Source organism: Lasiodiplodia theobromae (assembly GCF_012971845.1).
Source record: "Lasiodiplodia theobromae strain AM2As chromosome Unknown scaffold_51, whole genome shotgun sequence".
NCBI classification, from domain to species: Eukaryota; Fungi; Ascomycota; class Dothideomycetes; order Botryosphaeriales; family Botryosphaeriaceae; genus Lasiodiplodia; species Lasiodiplodia theobromae.
The window spans coordinates 58,061-75,284 of NW_023336532.1; the positions used below are offsets into that span (position 1 = coordinate 58,061).

The following is a 17,224-nucleotide window of genomic DNA, read 5'->3' on the forward strand; positions in this document are numbered from 1 at the left end:
TTACGCTCAGCTTCTCAAGACATTTTTACAAATGCGTCGAATGCAGTAAGCTTTTATTATCCTTTCACGGAGAAAGTGGTATTGTTGGTTTTTCGTCTCTCACCTTTCCTACATTACATCGTTATGAATGCACACTTGTCGTTCCCGGCTCGCATTCTTCCTTCAGCTGGAAGTGTTCGGGTAGTTGTTCTTGTCCACGGGGTTCGCTGGTCCTCCTCTTTGTCCTAGCACACCTCCCACATCGACATCGTGCGCCCTCTGCTCCTTGATCGCCTCCCTCAACGGTGCCTGCTCCGCCTTCTTCCTACACGACGTAAGAAACGTTAGCCATCTTCCTTTCTCTCGACTACCCAGCCATGCAAGGAACCCCTCCCACCCAGAGAATGGACAAAAAGCAAGCATAAACAAACGCCAAAAACTTACCTATCCAGATCCATCTCCAACCCAGGCTCAGTACCGCCCGACCCCGTCTTGCCTGCGCCGCCCATGACCGCATCGGCCACGCGACCCTCTCCCGGCGCGGCCATCTGCTCCGCGTCGAGCTCCGTGTGGCGGCCAACATCTTCCTCACGTAGGCCCTTAGCCTCCTCGCCGGGGCGGCCGGGCGCGCGCAAGCCGCGGCCCAGCGACGTCTCGGTTGCCTCGTCGACGCTCGCCGTCTGCTTGGTCGGGATGCGCTGGTCGACGACGGGCGAGTCCGCGTTGCTGCGCGCAGTGACGCTCGCCGCCGCGCGCTCGGCGGGGTTGTGCGTGACTGGGTTTCCAGGAGTGGTGTAGGCTTGATTGAGGGTAGGCTGCGAAGGGCCCGTGGGGTTGAGGTCGTCGGCCATTGTTGCGTCTTCAGTCGTGTTTTCGCGGGATTGTTGTGTTCAAAGGTCACGGAGCCAATTGAAGCAGTGCTCGAAGGCTAATTGTTCAGCGTGTGTGGAATTCTTCGGCAGAGGGATTTCGAAATGAAAGAGCTGAAGGTCTTGCTTGGAAATGAAGTGATGATGCAGCTAATTATGACGTAGGCGGGGCGTACATACTAGCTCCCCGCCCCTCTGGCTCCGCAACCCAATTGGAAAGGACGATGGGTTGATTGGCTAGAACCCGAAATAAGCTATTGCTTATCGCAGCCTCATTTAACATGCATATTTGTCGTTCAGTGGCCAGTTGGTTCACATCCCTATGGTCGGAGCACTTACTTCTTTCCAAGCTATCACTCTGATATTCTCCAAGTAGCAACCAAATGCCTCTATGGACTTTTTGTACAGATCCAAAAGTAAGAAGCCATTCTATTAAAGTATAAGGAAAAATGTGCCTCTAAAGACACCCTCTAATGCCGCCGATGCCTTGATCCATGCCATTAAAACTAAGAATCTTTTTAACCTCTCCAGACTCCGGACCGCCATGCTATTTACAAGTCTTAAGCTTCGCCTCAGTGATCCTCAGCCGAATCGAGGAGGAATATCAGTTAAGCTGGTGTACACTGGATGGTGCTTGTGCGTATTGACTTCGTCGACCAGCTTCTTGATATCCTCCCTCAGCGCATTGACGTTCCGATCCATGGCCTGCACGAGCCGCTCCAGCTCATCACCCGGGATGGTCAGCGCCCCGTCATCGCGTAAGCGCGCATGGCTTGAAGAATGGCTCTTGACATGACCCTTCTTGCGACGAGCGTTGCTGCTGCTGCCCACACCGGCACCACCGCGGTCAACACCAATGTGCTGGACGACGGGCTCATCAGGCGGTAGAGTTGGTGATGCGTGTCCATGGAAAGCGAACATCTGCGCAGGCGACGGTTCCTCTCGCGCAGAATCGTGCTTGGTCTTCACCTCGGTCCTCTCTTTCTCCTTCTCTCTCTCCCTTCCTTCTTTCTTACCCCCAAGCCCGATCTTCCTCATCAACGAGTCTCTCCTCCGCCCTGTCGTCGTCTTCTGCCGCTGTGGTCCTTCCCTCTCCCTAGAGCCACCCTCCTCCGTAGCAAACGTAATGGCCGTTTCCTTCACCCTCCTCACCTCACGACAAACCTCCCACTCCCTTTGATGCGCTCCTTCAAGCATATCGAGCGTCAATTTAGCCAAGCTCTTCAGCTCCTCAACGCGATCGCGATACTTGTCCCTATCCTCGCGCATCCCGTCGACGTGCTCGTGCAAGAACCGGATAACCGAGTTAGCCGTACTGAGTTGGTCGCGCATGTGCTGGATGAGCTCTTCCCTATCCCCATTACCGCCGCCGCCACCAGGGTCACCGCCGGGAGAAGGCGAAGACGACGAGTCTCCCTCTTCATGAATGCCAGCAGACGTCGCCAGTGCCAACGCCGAGGAGTAGTGGCGCGGCTCATGTCCAACGGGTGCGAGGGACGAGTGGAGCGTCGTGGTGTCGACAGGGTCTCGCGGGGGAAGCGGCGGCAGCAGCGACGGCGTCGAAGTTGAGGCGTTCGTAGTGGCTGGCGCCGTCCGCGGCCGTGGAGGGTGTTGTTCGGGGGAAGCTGACGCCTTCCTTCTCTTGTAGACGGTTCGTAGCCTTGTGAATGCCATGGCGGCGCTTCCTTTCTTTCTAACTCGGATTCAATATTGATGTTTTCCTTTGCTTCCGGAGGTAACCAACAGCGTGGAGTTTGTGTTATTTGGCCACGACGACAGGAGGATATTAGGTGTTGTTGATAGAGAGATTACGGTCTCGAGGCGAGATGAGGCTCTCGCGGAAGTGCCGGCGCAATCCTTCGTCGTGAGCGGAGAAGGTAGATGCCGCAAAGACGGGCAGTGCTGTCGATGTTGCGGTTTCGTTTCTTCTTTTCGGGGCCTTGGAAAGAAAAAGAGGTGGAGATAGGAAAGGAAGGTGAAGCCCACAACAACAGAGATGGACGCCTAGATGGGAGTCCAACCACCGGAAGAGCCTCACTCCCAGCCTTTTTTTTCTGCTGTGCGCCCAACAGCAAGGCGACGACAAAGCGTCTCTCGTGCTCTAGCAACTGCGCCCTCAGCAGACGCGTCCACGTGAACGTACTATCGGCAAAGACCGGTAAAAGAGCGGCAGAGAGGTGCTGTTTGGTAGCTCCTTGGGATCGGGCCTTTTCTTCAGATTGGGCACTGGAGGTGAAGGATGCTCTAGGCTTTGGAAACGAGGCGAGAAGAAGTAGTGCGCGAAAGCGGTGAAAGTAGTCCTAAGCGCGCGAGGCGCTGGGCGAAGGACCGACTGATTTAGAAATACTCGCTTAACGGGGTTGATCGTTTTTGTTTTCTAGCTCGTGGGCGCGTACAGCTGTGGATTATACTTACATGGCCCCAACTGGGAAATGCTCGCTGCTACCCCAGTCTGCCCCGGCGGCTGTTTTGCTTTGTCGGTGGCCCTTGCGCAGAAGCATTAGCTCGCAGTCAAACCGCTGGCTGTCACCGGGCAAAAGGATAGATGATTTTTTGAACAACTGGAAATGAAATTGCGCTTAGGTAAATACATTGGCCCCATTGCAGCCCCCAAAAACCGCCGCCACGAGACCAAGGAGCCGGTGTATCAACTGCGGTAACAAAGGAAAAAGGTCGCGCAGCGATGAGGTGGTCTCGAGAATGCACTAGAGGGTTTCCCATTTGAAATCGCCGTTTTGGTCACGCATGCTCTATTATACATCTCTAAAAACGTCACCGTCATCAGCGACGCCCTAATCGACGGGGATGATTAGAACGTACTCCCTCAGTTCCCCTGCTTACAAGAAGCTCTTGGTGAAAGAGGTGACGATGTCCCTCAGCTTGCCCTCGATCTCCTTGCTAAGAGCACCCTCGCGCTCGATCTGGCTGAGAAGCTCCGACTCGTTGGTCTTCAGGTGGGCGAGGAAGTCAGCCTCCCACTGGAGGATCTTGCCGACGGGAACGTTGTCAAGCAGACCGTTGACACCGGCGAAGATGAGGGGAACCATCTCGTTGACGGCCATGGGAGAGTACTGCTTCTGCTTGAGGAGCTCCGTCAGACGCTCACCACGGTTGAGGGTCTGCTTGGTGGCGGCATCCAGATCGGAACCGAACTGGGCGAAGGCAGCGACCTCACGGTACTGGGCCAAGAAGAGCTTCAGGGAACCAGCGACTTGCTTCATGGCCTTGAGCTGGGCAGCGGAACCGACACGAGAGACGGAAAGACCGACGTTAATGGCGGGGCGGACACCCTTGTAGAAGAGCTCGGACTCCAAGAAGATCTGGCCGTCGGTGATGGAAATGACGTTGGTGGGAATGTAAGCCGAGACATCACCACCCTGGGTCTCAATGATGGGGAGGGCAGTCAGGGAACCACCGCCGTGCTTGTCGTTCATCTTGGCGGCACGCTCGAGGAGACGAGAGTGGAGGTAGAAGACACTGGATCCGTTAGCCATTCTCTTCGCTACGTGGGATTTCAAGAGCACTTACTCGCCGGGGTAGGCCTCACGACCGGGGGGACGACGGAGCAGCAGGGACATCTGACGGTAGGCAACGGCCTGCTTGGAAAGGTCGTCGTAGATGATGACGGCGTGCTTGCCGTTGTCACGGAACCACTCACCCATGGAGCAGCCAGTGAAGGGAGCAATGTACTGCAGGGGAGCGGCCTCGGAGGCGGTGGCAGCGACGATGATGGAGTACTTCATGGCGTCGTTCTCCTCGAGGGTCTTGACGAGCTGAGCGACGGTGGAACGCTTCTGGCCAACGGCGACGTAGACGCAGTAGAGCTTCTTGGTCTCGTCGGTGGTGTTGTTCCACCTCTTCTGGTTGAGCATGGCGTCGAGAGCGACGGCAGTCTTGCCGGTCTGACGGTCACCAATGATCAACTCACGCTGGCCACGGCCAATGGGAACCATGGCGTCGACGGACTTGAGACCGGTCTGGACGGGCTGGTTGACAGAGCGACGGGGCAGGATACCGGGAGCCTTGAGCTGAGCACGGCGCTTCTCGGTGGTCTTGATGGGACCCTTGCCGTCAATGGGGTTACCGAGGGCATCGACGACACGGCCGAGAAGAGCCTCGCCGACGGGGACGTCGACCTAGCAGGCATTAGCAACGGAGCGAGATGGGATGTTGGGGCTCGAAATACGCACAATCTCGCCGGTACGCTTGACGGTCTCACCCTCCTTGACGAGACGGTCGGAACCGAAGAGCACAACACCGACCTGGCCGGCCTCGAGGTTCATGCACATGCCCTTGACGCCAGAGGCGAACCTTGGTGGAGGTTAGGAAGCGATTTTGAGAAGCGCCGATTCCGGAAGACTTACTCGACGAGCTCCTCGGCCTGGACATTGCTCATGCCGTGGACACGGGCAATACCGTCACTGCGCAGCCATTGTCAGATAAACCATTGCCCATTGTCGCCGCATCGTGATGAATTGGTGGAGCGTACCCGACGGAGAGGACACGGCCGGTCTCGGCGAGGCCGGCCTCCTCCTGCACACCGCGAATCCTCTGCTCGAGGATGGAGGAGACCTCGGTGGGAGCAGCCTTGGCGTCGGAAGCATAGCTGCGGAGCTGGTTGGAGGCGGCGTTGAAGACGGCCGGCTTGACGGAGGCCTGCGAAGCCCGGAAAAATCAGCGATGCGTCTTTGCAAAAGCTTGCCCACGACGCGCGACGGCGCAGAGCGCGGCAACCACGTCGCTCGGCTCGAGCAATTGATCAGAAGAGATGGATGCAGCAGCTCGAGACGATGCATGGTGCGCTGAGCGATGGCGGCGATGAGGTAGGTTGATGGAGGACGCACCTTCGCGACCCGGGGAGCGGAGACGGCCGCAAGGCGGGTGGACTGTCTGAGGGCGTTCCTGAACATGGCTGCGGTGCTCAGAAAGCTTCTTCCGATAGCTCTGCTACCAATTGAGACGAAGAAGGTGAGTGGAGAGGGGGTGGGATGGATAGAGCTGGTCGGTAGAAGAGAGCAGCAGTGTTCGCAAAGCCCGGCCGGAGCAACCTCTCATCCTCGCTCTTGGCATTGTGGCACGCTAAGCCGCTTAAGTAATCCCAATGTTTACGCATTACTGCCTGCGGCCCGCACGACTGGGTTATCTATTGCTTGACAATTCTCAGGCTCTGCTGCACTGCTTCACGGCAAGCGCAGGGCTGGCATTCGTGCTTCCTGCGGCTCGTTGTGAGTCGTCTGCGTCTCCCAACAACATCTCGCAGCTCTTAGGTTCCTTGTGCCCGCACCGAGTTTTCCCGGCTGCACGTAGGCGCCCGCCCGCATCAACAAGTCACGTCACCCCGGATCTGTAACGGGCGGGGAACCGCTCACAATCTCGCGCCAGATATTTTGGGCCGACAATCTTTCAATTAACCACAGCATTTTACCATGTGACGGGTTCTTTTTTTTTCCCTTCATTTTTCCCCTCTCGTAGGTATGAGGTAAGCATTGCCATATGCACTGATGATGGAAGCTATCTATTGAACATGGCATCCGATCTAATCAGACACCCCCGCTGTTTTAGCCCTCTCTTTACGTATGTAGCCCCAACAATCACCCCCTCCTATCCAGCTTCTCGAGTGGCTTCATAAGATCCCACTTGTACTCCTCTCTCTGCCAATTCTGTTCATCATTATATAAAATGTCTCGTTCTTGAGGACTTTAGCGCTCTTCTAAAGCTGCCTGCAATCAATTATTCCTCCTTAAACTTTCTACATGAGTTGATCGCTTCTTGTAATTTCTAGCTTCGTTAGTATGAAGGAGATTGGAAGTTGAAAAATGAGGACAGCTCGGGAGACGGGAGGCAGGAAGACATCGAAATAGCGGGTGCCGTAGATATAAAAGTGATACAGAGTTAGGCGGAGGAACAAGAAGTATTACTTTCTTATGAGCAGTGGTGACGGGGCACGACCGATGGAGAGGTCGTACAGCAAAATGGAGGGTGCATGCACCTAACATATAGATCGTCTAGCGTGTACAGAGGTGTATTAGACGCCTGCCGAAGCCCGTTTTTTAAGTGCTTAAGCAGCTGTCTGAACATAATTGTAGAATCATCATTCATGGCTTCTACTGCCAACGCAAGTCGAATATTTACTTTGGGGACGAAATTATCAAGTATTACTCTTGAAACCTACAGTGATAAGGGCGTAGTTATCCTACGTTCTAAGACCCTGCTATTCTTTGCACTAGCTTTCGGCTTTGAGACCCATCTCGTGGGTTTTAAGCTATCTCGCCTTGGTCCGTGCTCAATTGTGTATCCGTCCTTACATCATCGTCACGGCACATCGTAGACTAATACCGTACTCTGCTGAAGAGTAGCCTCAATCTGCTTCATTGGTACACAACTATATGAATGCCTATCACTGTCCATGTATTTGATTCCGGGGTTACCTCACTTCTCACAGCCTTGGAAGGAACTGAAAGCCATGCCAATGGATACTGTTCGGCGCACTTATCCTGCCTGCGGTTGGTATTTGTACGATGGCCAATGTGGGGTGTCTCCTTTCTCGGATTTCTGGGCATGCGCATCGCTCGGGAAACGCACAGTCCGCCATCATCCGAGGGGTATTGAACACTGCGGGCAAAGTGCCCCTAGTGCGCTTTCCCGTTCGCATTTCCATTTGCTGCCTTCTTCGATCTCTCGTCCTTGAACTTCTTGATGTTCTGCTCAACGGCCTGGTCGATGCGGCTCTTCAGCTCCGGACGGTAGCCGAAGTGGAAGAGGACCTCGAGCCAGACGAAGAAAGGCGCCAGGAAAAGAGCCTGGACAATGTTGTCGAGCAACGCAGGGGCGCGACCCTCGAACTTTCCGTGGCCGACGAACTGCGCGATCCATGCGACGACGTGGACTCCGATGGCGTAGTAGTTGGCGGTTGGGCCGTAGGTCGCTAGGAGGTGCTGGACAGCGGCAGTACCGGCAAAAATAAGAGGCGCGAGAAGACCGCCGGCTACTGGCTCCATAAGAATGTAGAGGAGGGAATAGAGCGCGGCGAAGGCGGTGCCGGCGTTCAGCGGGAGGTTCGGGATGGAGAGCGCATCAGGAAGAGCGACAGCAGGAGTGTTTGAGAGCTGCGCGCGAGGTCAGGCGCTTCCAAAGCCACGATAGACTTGGGGTCCTTACAAACAAAAAGGCCGTCATCATAATCAAAGGCACACAGGTAATGTGAACGCCGATGTTCACCTAGGATGCGCCGTCAGCACCGACACGGGGGACTTGGGCCGAAGGGGTCTTACGGGGTTGTGGTGGTAGCTCCCATACTGCGATAGTCAGCATAGGTCTGTCGCGTGGTGTGACAGGTACGCACGAAGGTAAGCTGCTTTTCGAGGTTCAGAGCCATGGTGAAGCTGTGGAGTTGGGCCGAATGCGGGGAGAGGAGGTGCACAAAGAGACAGACCTCAAAGGGTTGCTAGATGGCTACATTAAGTAGACGCAGAGCCGAGGCAGGACGGTTTCCGAGCGACGAGGGCGGAGATGTCGCGAGAGCGAGGCCGTGGAAGAGAGCAAGCGAGCAAAGCATCCGGTCCACCCATGTCGTTCCGTCGCCCGGCCCGCCCGCATCCCGTCGATTCGCGCTATCGTAACCCAAACCAGCACTGCCTGGACTTTCTGCCGCATCACCACCCACGCGCGGCGCGTCGCCATCGATCCCTGTCGTTCATTTTGGTGGCTTTCGAGACGTGCCCGGAAGCCGTTTGCGCGCGCACCGGCGTAGCACGCTTGCGCGAACAGCTCCAGGCTCGACACGGCGACCTCAGAACAGCTCTACGCCGCTCACTACCACCTTGGCCTGCCACCGAATCGAGCGCCACCCGAGCCGCCTGCGTACACACCGCGCCCGACCTCTTCTAACCCATCAACGCCGCCGCCCACCATGTTCTTCCTCCACGAGCTCGAGCGCACAATCACGCTGCATCCGTCGTTCCTGGGCCCGAACGTGCATGAGTACATCGAGGACCGCCTGAAGCAGGATGTCGAAGGAATCCAGATTGAGAACTATTACATCATCTGCGTGATGGACTCGCAAGACAAGTCCGAGGGTCGCGTGCTCCCTGGCACTGGCTACATTGAGTACAACGTCCACTTCAAGGCCATTGTGTGGCGCCCGTTCAAGGGAGAGATTGTAAGTTGCACGTCCGCCCAGGGTGCCGTGCAGCAATTGACCCCGAACCTCAGCTGGACGGTGTAGTGTCTGCGGTTGTCGACTCGGGTTTCTTCGTCGAGGTGGGCCCTCTGAACGTCTTCGTTGCATCGAGTGTATGTGCTCCAAATCCTTTCAAAGGCCAGGACGGAGACTAACAGGGTTCAGATGATCCCAAGCTCGATCAAGTACGACGGCAACGCCACGCCGCCGCAGTGGACGGACAATGCAGACCAAGTCATCGAGAAGGGTACGCACATTCGCGTGAAGATCAAGGGTATCCGTACTGAGCTGGGCAATATGTACGCGATCGCAACGATCAAGGAGGATTATCTCGGGTATGTCCACAGCATCCTTCCCCCCAGCGCGATTCCCCTGATTCTAATGAAGTGTAGACCTCTTGGCGGCTGAGGCCGTGGAGCAAGCAATGGGAATTGGAAGGCCGAGCGTTTGATGCAGTCTATACCCAGCAAGGAGGGCACGGGATTTTGCGCAGTGGTGCAAGATTGAGAGCGCCAGCTCCTTCGCAGATGATTCCGCACAATGGTGTACAACACAGCCCTGCGGAGCACTTGTCTTCTCCAGATTCGCACTAGCAGCCACGGCTTTTGATTAACGTGGCAGTCTGTAGGATATGAGTTGAGCATGACTAGGAGGCAGGCAAAGCCAAAAGGCAGAGCGATGTCTTTGATCCTAAATAAGAAGGGTTGGTTCGCCGGATAAGGTGCTCAATAACGGCGTGGTAGCGTGAGCCAATAAAGCAATGTCTTGGCGCCGCTCGCTGTGGGACCGGACGTCCAGCATGCTTCCAATGTGACAGGGTCGTTCCTCCTAAACGTACCTGCATCGTGTCTTGTGTACGAACCCGAAAAACGCTTAAATCCGCCGCCGTTGCCTATCGTAGGATCGCTAGGCGCGCAAAGGGGCGTCCCGGGATGCCGCACGTCGCCGCCGACCCCATCTGAGCACCTCGACCTACTCCACACCCTCCGCGCCGCCATGTCCAAGGAGCGCGCCATAAACGACGAGGAGACGCAGCCTTTGACCAAAGAGGCCGCCTCCTCGCGACAGTCACAGGACGAGGCCCGCGCTTCCGCCGATTCCGACTCCACCACCTCTCTGATCTTCGAAGGCATCAACGGCACCTACGCAAAGGACCAGCTGCCCGAGCCCTACTCCGACTTCAACACCACATCGCGCCGCCAGGAAGACGAGTTCGACGTCGAGGATGGACCATACTATGGCGTGAGGCCTACGGACAAGAAGCTCCGGAAGTGGGTGTGGATTCTCGGCGTCATCTGCATCGCCGGCTGGGTGCTGGCCCTGTTCGCCTTCCTCTCCAAGGGCGCCTACAAGCACGCATCGACCAAGCCGCACGACCCTCTTGCCACGTCTTCCAGAGGCTCGGGAAAGAAGGTTACACTGGACCAGGTGCTGAGGGGAGAATGGAGCCCGCAGCGCCACGACCTGTCCTGGATCGCCGGCCCGAATGGCGAGGACGGCTTGCTGCTGGAGAAGGGCGCGTCGACCAATGGCTACCTTGTCGTCGAGGATGTCCGTGATCGCGATACAAAGAAGCCTGCCGAGAACGCGACCGTCTTGATGAAGCATGGAGGATTCTACGTCGGCGAACGCTGGGTCCAGCCGTACGATGTCTGGCCGAGCCCGGATTTCAAGAAGGTGCTGGTCATGTCCGAGAGGGAGCACAACTGGAGGCATTCTTTCTATGGCCGCTACTGGATCTTCGATGTCGAGACGCAGACTGGCCAGGCATTGGACCCCAAGGATCCCGAGGGCAGAATTCAGTTGGCCTCGTGGTCGCCCAAGTCCAATGCCATCGTCTTCACCCGGGAGAACAACATGTACCTGCGCAGGCTCGATACTGATACCGTTGCCCTCATCACCAGTGACGGAGGCGAAAACCTCTTTTATGGTGTACCTGACTGGGTATACGAAGAAGAAGTCTTCGGAGGCAATAGTGCCACGTGGTGGTCCAAGGATGGTAAATACATTGCATTTCTCCGGACGAACGAGTCAATGGTCCCCACATACCCTGTTCAGTACTTTATTTCCCGCCCAAGTGGTAAGGAGCCGGCGCCTGGCGAGGAAAATTACCCCGAAGTGCGCGAGATCAAATACCCCAAGGCAGGAGCACCGAATCCTATTGTCAACCTGCAGTTCTACGACCTTGCTCAGAGTGAAGTCTTCAGTGTCGACATCACCGACGACTTTGCGGATGATGACCGCCTCATTACCGAAGTCACCTGGGCTGGTGGCGAGCAGGTCCTTGTCCGTGAGACTAACCGCGAGAGCGACATACTCTCCATGAACTTGATTGATGTTGCAACGAGAACGGGCGCAAAGGTCCGGACGGACAACGTGAACGAGCTCGATGGAGGATGGATGGAGGTCTCTCACACCACGACCTTCATCCCTGCCGACCCCCAAAACGGTCGCCAGTCTGATGGGTACATTGACACCGTCGTTCACAATGGATACGACCATCTTGGATACTTTACGCCTTTGGACTCCAAAGACCCGATCCTCCTCACCGAGGGAAATTGGGAAGTTGTTGATGCTCCATCGGCCGTAGACCTCAAGAAGAACTATGTCTACTACGTCTCAACCAAGGAAAGCTCCATCCAGCGCCATGTTTACCGTGTCAAGCTCGATGGCAGTGGCACAGAGGCCCTCACCGACACCAGCAAGGAAGGTTACTATGACGCAAAGTTCTCCACTGGTGGAAGCTACATGTTGCTTTCATATCAGGGGCCTGACATCCCATGGCAAAAAGTCGTCAGCACTCCCAGCGCTGCAGAGCCTTATGAGAGTCTGATCGAGGACAACAAACTGCTCTCAAAGAAGGCACGGGAGCACGAGCTGCCCATCATGTCCTACTCTACCATGACTGTCGACAACATGGAGTTGAACATTGTCGAATACCGTCCTCCGCACTTTGACAAGAAGAAGAAATACCCCGTCTTGTTTCACATGTACAATGGGCCGGGAAGCCAACAGGTTGCCAAGAAGTTTGGCGTCGATTTCTCGTCCTACGTTGCTTCTTCGCTTGGCTATATTGTTGTCACGCTTGATGGCCGCGGTACCGGTTTCATCGGCCGCGCCGCTCGTACCGTCGTCCGCGGCAACCTCGGCCATTACGAGGCCACGGATCAGATCAATGCGGCCAAGCTCTGGGCCTCGAAGCCGTATGTCGACAGCAAGAAGATGGCCATCTGGGGCTGGAGCTACGGCGGCTTCATGACGCTCAAGGTGCTCGAGCAGGATGCAGGCGAGACGTTCAGGTACGGCATGGCGGTGGCACCTGTCACCGACTGGCGCTACTACGACTCCATCTACACTGAGCGCTACATGCACACGCCACAGCACAATCCGGACGGCTACGCTGAGAGCACCATCACCAACGCGACGGCCCTCTCGCAGAACGTCCGGTTCTTGCTCATGCACGGCGTCGCGGATGATAACGTGCACATGCAGAACAGCCTCTGGCTCTTGGATCGCCTGGACTTGGCCGGTGTCGAGAACTACGATGTCCACGTCTTCCCTGATTCCGATCACAGCATATATTTCCACAATGCGAACAGAATTGTTTACGACAGTAAGTTTGCCCCTATTTCCATAGTTGACCCCACGCTGAATCTCTGCAGAGCTGAGCACCTGGCTCATCAACGCGTTCAATGGCGAGTGGCTGCGCACCGAGGATCCCGCCCCGGTACAGGTGGGTACGGTGACTGAGAGAGAGGATGAGTTGAGTGATTAGTTTTGGACCGTTCCGCTACGAATGTATTATTCTATTTTATGGGTATTGGCGCTGGTTTGTTGTAATTGATGTTCATATGTAAGATCCATTGTCGGACATGTACGGTGGAATCTACTGCGCTTAAATGGGAGTGAAAGAAACTTGATCACAAGAAACTTGAAGAATAGTAACCAAGTTACAGAAAAAGACTTCAGCAATTCGGCGCAGTACGGGAAAAGGCGAACGCATCAAGGTTCAGGATGTAGCAGTTTTGAATGTGTAGCCAGCCTCATGTTCTCAATATTCACAGCAAGATGTTGGTCACCAAAGCAAGACACTTCCCAAGTATTCAAAGACTCAAATTTAGAATCTACATAAGAGCTCGTCTTGGCTTCACCGTCTCCCGATCATGTGCGGTCGCAACGGTTACTAGTCACCAGCACTGCGCAGAAGTGCGAGCTCGGCGATCGCTGGTGTCCCTCCTCTTGCCGTACGTCACGAGCGTACGCTATTATTTCCCTTTGTTGGCAGCACGACACGAGCGTGCGCTTCTTGTTGCGTCATCTCCAGCACGACACGAGCGTGCTCTTTCTGCGTTGCTCTCTGCACGTCACGAGCGTGCTGTTTCTGTTTTTCTTCTTGCACGTCACGAGCGTGCTTTCTTGTCGTCTTCCGCGGCACGTCACGAGCGTGCGCTTGTCGTGGTTCGTTGGTCCGCCTCTTGCCGCACGTCACGAGCGTGCGCGTCTTTGTTGTTTTGCCAATCGCTTTCTCGCTTTGAATACTCGAAATCATGAACGCCGGAGAACCGATACGTACGATGCGAAATCCAGAAACCAGAAAGACAACCGGACACCTCGAAAGGTAAAAGGACGCCAGAAGCTTAAGTAATATCCAGAAAGACCAGCTATGACAGGCAACTCTTATCGTCCCGGAACTCGCCCAAATGCAAGGCTTTTTTGTTGTTTTTGGTTGAAAACGAAGTACAAAGCAAAGAAGCTACTCTGAGACTAACGAATCCATAAGAAGTCCAGGAAAGAAGGAGGAAAGTGCCTATGTAAGTTCCCGAAGCTGTGCGTAAGCCGAAAGGGCGTGTGCGAGTGAGGAATGTATACGTCCAAGATCCCGTGTATTCGTATGTCGAGTCAGAAAGGTCAAGGAGGGATGGGGGAGCTCAAGGACTCCAGGAATGGCAAGTGGGCGCCGGTGTGATGATGCGTGGCGATTACGGAGGGTACAAGATGAGGGTCAGAACAAGGGCGCTGTGGCCAGTGAAGAGGGGTTGTAGAGGCGTCGCGGCTCGGAATTGAAGGTCCTCCAGGAGTGATCGGACCTGCGCATGTGAGCAACGAAAGGGGGGCTTCGTGTCAGCAGCAGCAAGTCAATGATCTCTAGGCATTAAACGCGTTTTTCAACGGATAGCGGTGCGCTTGAGAGCGGCCGTAAGGCGTGGCGAAACGATGCGTGGTTGTACAAGGCCGTTAAGGTGAATCAAGGGCAGTTGAGCAAAGGCGTGGTATCCTGACGCGATGACGTGAGGGAGGAGGTAGGGAGGGTGGAGAGCCGACGACGGTATGTACGTCGCGAGGCGTTCAAGGCATTACAGTAGGGGTATGCTCCATGGTCAAGACCCGAACCCAAGTATTAGCGAAACTGAAAGGAAAGAGAGATGGGGATCAAGAAGAGGGCGATGAGGGGTCGAATATATACACAAGGCCGGCGGCCCGTGCGTCTGGGGGTGTGACTGGTCATAGGACTCTACGTATCGTGGCGCCACCTCCGCATGACGTAGCATGATCAGAACGCAGGTACAGTCAAGAGACCTCTAGAGCCGGCCAGACTTCTGCTGTGTTCGCAGCCTGCTTTCGCCACCCTTTTGCTTCGCGTGACCGTCTTGCTTTGCTCTATGAATCCACGCTGGCGTTTCTTTGGCACCTGAGGCCTTCGACTGCCTCCTAAATATATCTCAGTGAGAGCATCGAAAGCCGAATTATCTGACTCAGCGGGAAGAAGCAATTCTTTAATCGAAGGGAGGATTGTGACCGAATTGCTCCGTCATGGTCAGGTAGTCCCAGCTGCGAGTTTCACCTATAGAAAATCGCTCACTACGCGCCACAAGCTATACTCCAGACACTTATTGCTTCACCAAAGCGAGAAGATGCCCCGCTCAAGCCGCTGTGACTGCTGGTGTTTGTCGGCGCGAACAAGTGGTTTCTTACGGCTCGTAGAAGCGAAGTCTCGATAGAGTACGATGGCGCTCTTCCCGCGCGATTCACCAATCAAGTCTCTCGGAATGCCAGTAGGGTGATTGTGGCGAGCTCTTGTAGTAAGTAAGGGATTTCCCCGCACGCCAACCTCTTGGGATCATCAGCCTTCCCTCCAGCCCGTCCCGCGTTCAGCTGCGCTCACGGCGAGCCAGTGGGAGTTGCAGGATAATGCTAGTGCTACGCAGTATTACGTTTCACCATCGATCATGCACAGAAATTGCCTGGCGTGAGAACGGGTCCTGCTTACTATCCAGTGCCGAAGCCCTGTTGCATTCGCAATGCTTTCCGTGCCCCGCACCAATGCATAAAATACATAGCATATCGCGTAAAAACTTTCCTTGACCACTGAGGAGCTTGAATGTAGCCCATTCCTAAAATTTTCGTTAGACAGCTTGAATAAGGGCTAAGCTTGCAACGAGAGAATCCTTGTGTTAACTCGTAACGACTTTCATCTAATCTTTCCTTTTCCCCGACGCCAGGTGATCCGTGAAACATAGTCGACTCTCCGCATAGGCAATTACACTATCTATTAGACAGAACTCTAATAATGTATGTACAATATTCTTCAGTGTACATTTAGATTCCAATTCCAGGCGTCGTCTCTCGTAACTCGTTTCAGCCGCTGGCGTTTGCAAGGCACTCGGGCTTACTAGGATTTCTGGCGCGTCCCACCGACAGACCTCTCTGCCTAGCAACGGCTATGACGCGCTCTGGGTAGTTGCTGATGATGGAGTCGACGCCGTCGTCAATGAGTTTGCTGATGGTGACTTCGTAATCGACGGTCCAAGGGATGACCTTCATGCCAAGCTCATGGGCCTCATCAACGACGTCTTTGGTCGTGAAAGGCGTGTAGCCGGGGGAATTGACGGTCAGATTCGAAGGGAAGCCATGCACGGGGCTGAGCACGTCGGATCCGATGGCGGCGGCGGCGGCGATCCAGTTTCCGTCGTAGTCGTCCAGGTTGAGACCACCGAGCCAGGGGTAGGTGCCGTTGGCGTCCGGGACGACGGTCGTGTCGTCGAGGAGTGCAACGATGGGAATGGCGGGGTGCTGTTCGTGGATAAGGATGAGGGTGCGCCAGTCGAAACTTTGGATGTAGGTGCGCTCGAGAAGGCCGTGTTTCTGCAGGATGGGGATTATGTCGAGGTACTTCTCAACGGGCCAGGTTTGCTCAGGGGTCGTGGGATCGATCTTGGTCTCGAGATTGATAGTCACGCCCTTGTCGCCGTAACAGTTGACCAGCTCCAATACTTCTTCCAGAGTGGCGATCTTGGTGCCGGGGTGGACTGGGGGTTGTGAGCTTGCATTCTCTGATGTTTGGGTTCCGATTCTCGTACGCTCTTGCTGTAAATGATCTTCTAGTTGTAGATCACAGTCCAGACTCTTGACTTGTTCCAGTGTCAATTCATTGATGAACTGGCCAACATAGTCACCGGTGCATTTTGTCGGGTAGATGTAATGCTTTCTCTTCTGTCAGCAGCCAGCACAATTAAGTGATGGAATACTCACATCATGCCAAATCACAGGGATGCCATCCTTGGTGAAGACAGTGTCCATCTCCAACGTGTCGACACCGATCTCCTACTTTCTTTTAGCACCTCTCTACAACACAGAAACGTCGGCCGTACCAACGCGTAGGCGAATGCCTGCCGAAACGAGTTAGCGTCCATCTTCCGCTATCTTTCTTCGCTGCGCCATTTGCTTACCCACAGAGACTCCTCGTTCCTCAGACCCAAGCCGCCGCGGTGCGCCTGCACCTCAATGCGCCCAGTCAAATCGCCCACCGATATGGGGAATGCTGCGGCGTTGCCGACGAGGGCAGCAATGCCGACGGCGAGGGCGAAGGAAGAAGCGGCCATGGTTCAATCCAAACAGGAGAAGGGGTGCACGGTACGGAAAGTCAATGACGCCCTCTCTCCATTTATACCTCCATCGGCTTATCTTTTACCTTGCTCTTTTGCCTTCGCTTTAACCCGCATCATCCGCCGCCTGACGCATCATTCAGCCCGCAGCTTGTGCGCACTCCCACGTACCCCCTCTCCAAGGTAACGAAATCCGCTTAATCGGGTTGCCTACCTGGTCATGCCAAGCGTCTTGGCGGCCTAGATATCTTGGACGAGCGAGTAAGATGGCCCGCCTTGATCTCGTGCTCGCCTTGCTGAGCCGCATGTTTGCC

The 17,224-nt window shown here is 55.2% G+C and overlaps 7 protein-coding genes across 7 annotated transcripts; 2 read left to right on the forward strand and 5 right to left on the reverse strand.

Annotated features, from left to right (window-relative positions):
* Positions 1-162: 162 nt before the first annotated feature.
* LTHEOB_11613 (uncharacterized protein) lies at positions 163-830 on the reverse strand (the record flags this gene model as incomplete). Its single annotated transcript, XM_035508389.1, has 2 exons — positions 163-304; positions 424-830. 2 exons carry the CDS (start codon positions 828-830, stop codon positions 163-165), a joined length of 549 nt encoding a protein of 182 aa, XP_035365765.1.
* Positions 831-1,430: 600 nt separating this feature from the next.
* Positions 1,431-2,522, reverse strand: LTHEOB_11614 (uncharacterized protein; the record flags this gene model as incomplete). Its single annotated transcript, XM_035508390.1, has 1 exon — positions 1,431-2,522. The coding sequence occupies one exon, from the start codon at positions 2,520-2,522 to the stop codon at positions 1,431-1,433; it is 1,092 nt and encodes a 363-aa protein (XP_035365766.1).
* A 1,163-nt stretch (positions 2,523-3,685) lies between these two features.
* LTHEOB_11615 (ATP synthase) lies at positions 3,686-5,758 on the reverse strand (the record flags this gene model as incomplete). The annotated part of the gene is made up of 6 exons (XM_035508391.1): positions 3,686-4,325; positions 4,377-4,984; positions 5,039-5,159; positions 5,213-5,269; positions 5,338-5,504; positions 5,693-5,758. 6 exons carry the CDS (start codon positions 5,756-5,758, stop codon positions 3,686-3,688), a joined length of 1,659 nt encoding a protein of 552 aa, XP_035365767.1.
* A 1,719-nt stretch (positions 5,759-7,477) lies between these two features.
* Positions 7,478-8,223, reverse strand: LTHEOB_11616 (uncharacterized protein; the record flags this gene model as incomplete). The annotated part of the gene is made up of 4 exons (XM_035508392.1): positions 7,478-7,954; positions 8,007-8,066; positions 8,120-8,143; positions 8,191-8,223. 4 exons carry the CDS (start codon positions 8,221-8,223, stop codon positions 7,478-7,480), a joined length of 594 nt encoding a protein of 197 aa, XP_035365768.1.
* Positions 8,224-8,757: 534 nt separating this feature from the next.
* LTHEOB_11617 (RNA polymerase ii subunit 7 protein) lies at positions 8,758-9,435 on the forward strand (the record flags this gene model as incomplete). The annotated part of the gene is made up of 4 exons (XM_035508393.1): positions 8,758-9,006; positions 9,060-9,140; positions 9,193-9,362; positions 9,420-9,435. 4 exons carry the CDS (start codon positions 8,758-8,760, stop codon positions 9,433-9,435), a joined length of 516 nt encoding a protein of 171 aa, XP_035365769.1.
* A 588-nt stretch (positions 9,436-10,023) lies between these two features.
* On the forward strand, positions 10,024-12,802 carry LTHEOB_11618 (Dipeptidyl aminopeptidase; the record flags this gene model as incomplete). Its single annotated transcript, XM_035508394.1, has 2 exons — positions 10,024-12,640; positions 12,690-12,802. The coding sequence occupies 2 exons, from the start codon at positions 10,024-10,026 to the stop codon at positions 12,800-12,802; spliced, it is 2,730 nt and encodes a 909-aa protein (XP_035365770.1).
* Positions 12,803-15,663: 2,861 nt separating this feature from the next.
* LTHEOB_11619 (Glycerophosphoryl diester phosphodiesterase) lies at positions 15,664-16,907 on the reverse strand (the record flags this gene model as incomplete). Its single annotated transcript, XM_035508395.1, has 5 exons — positions 15,664-16,334; positions 16,386-16,509; positions 16,558-16,629; positions 16,677-16,694; positions 16,755-16,907. 5 exons carry the CDS (start codon positions 16,905-16,907, stop codon positions 15,664-15,666), a joined length of 1,038 nt encoding a protein of 345 aa, XP_035365771.1.
* Positions 16,908-17,224: the final 317 nt, after the last annotated feature.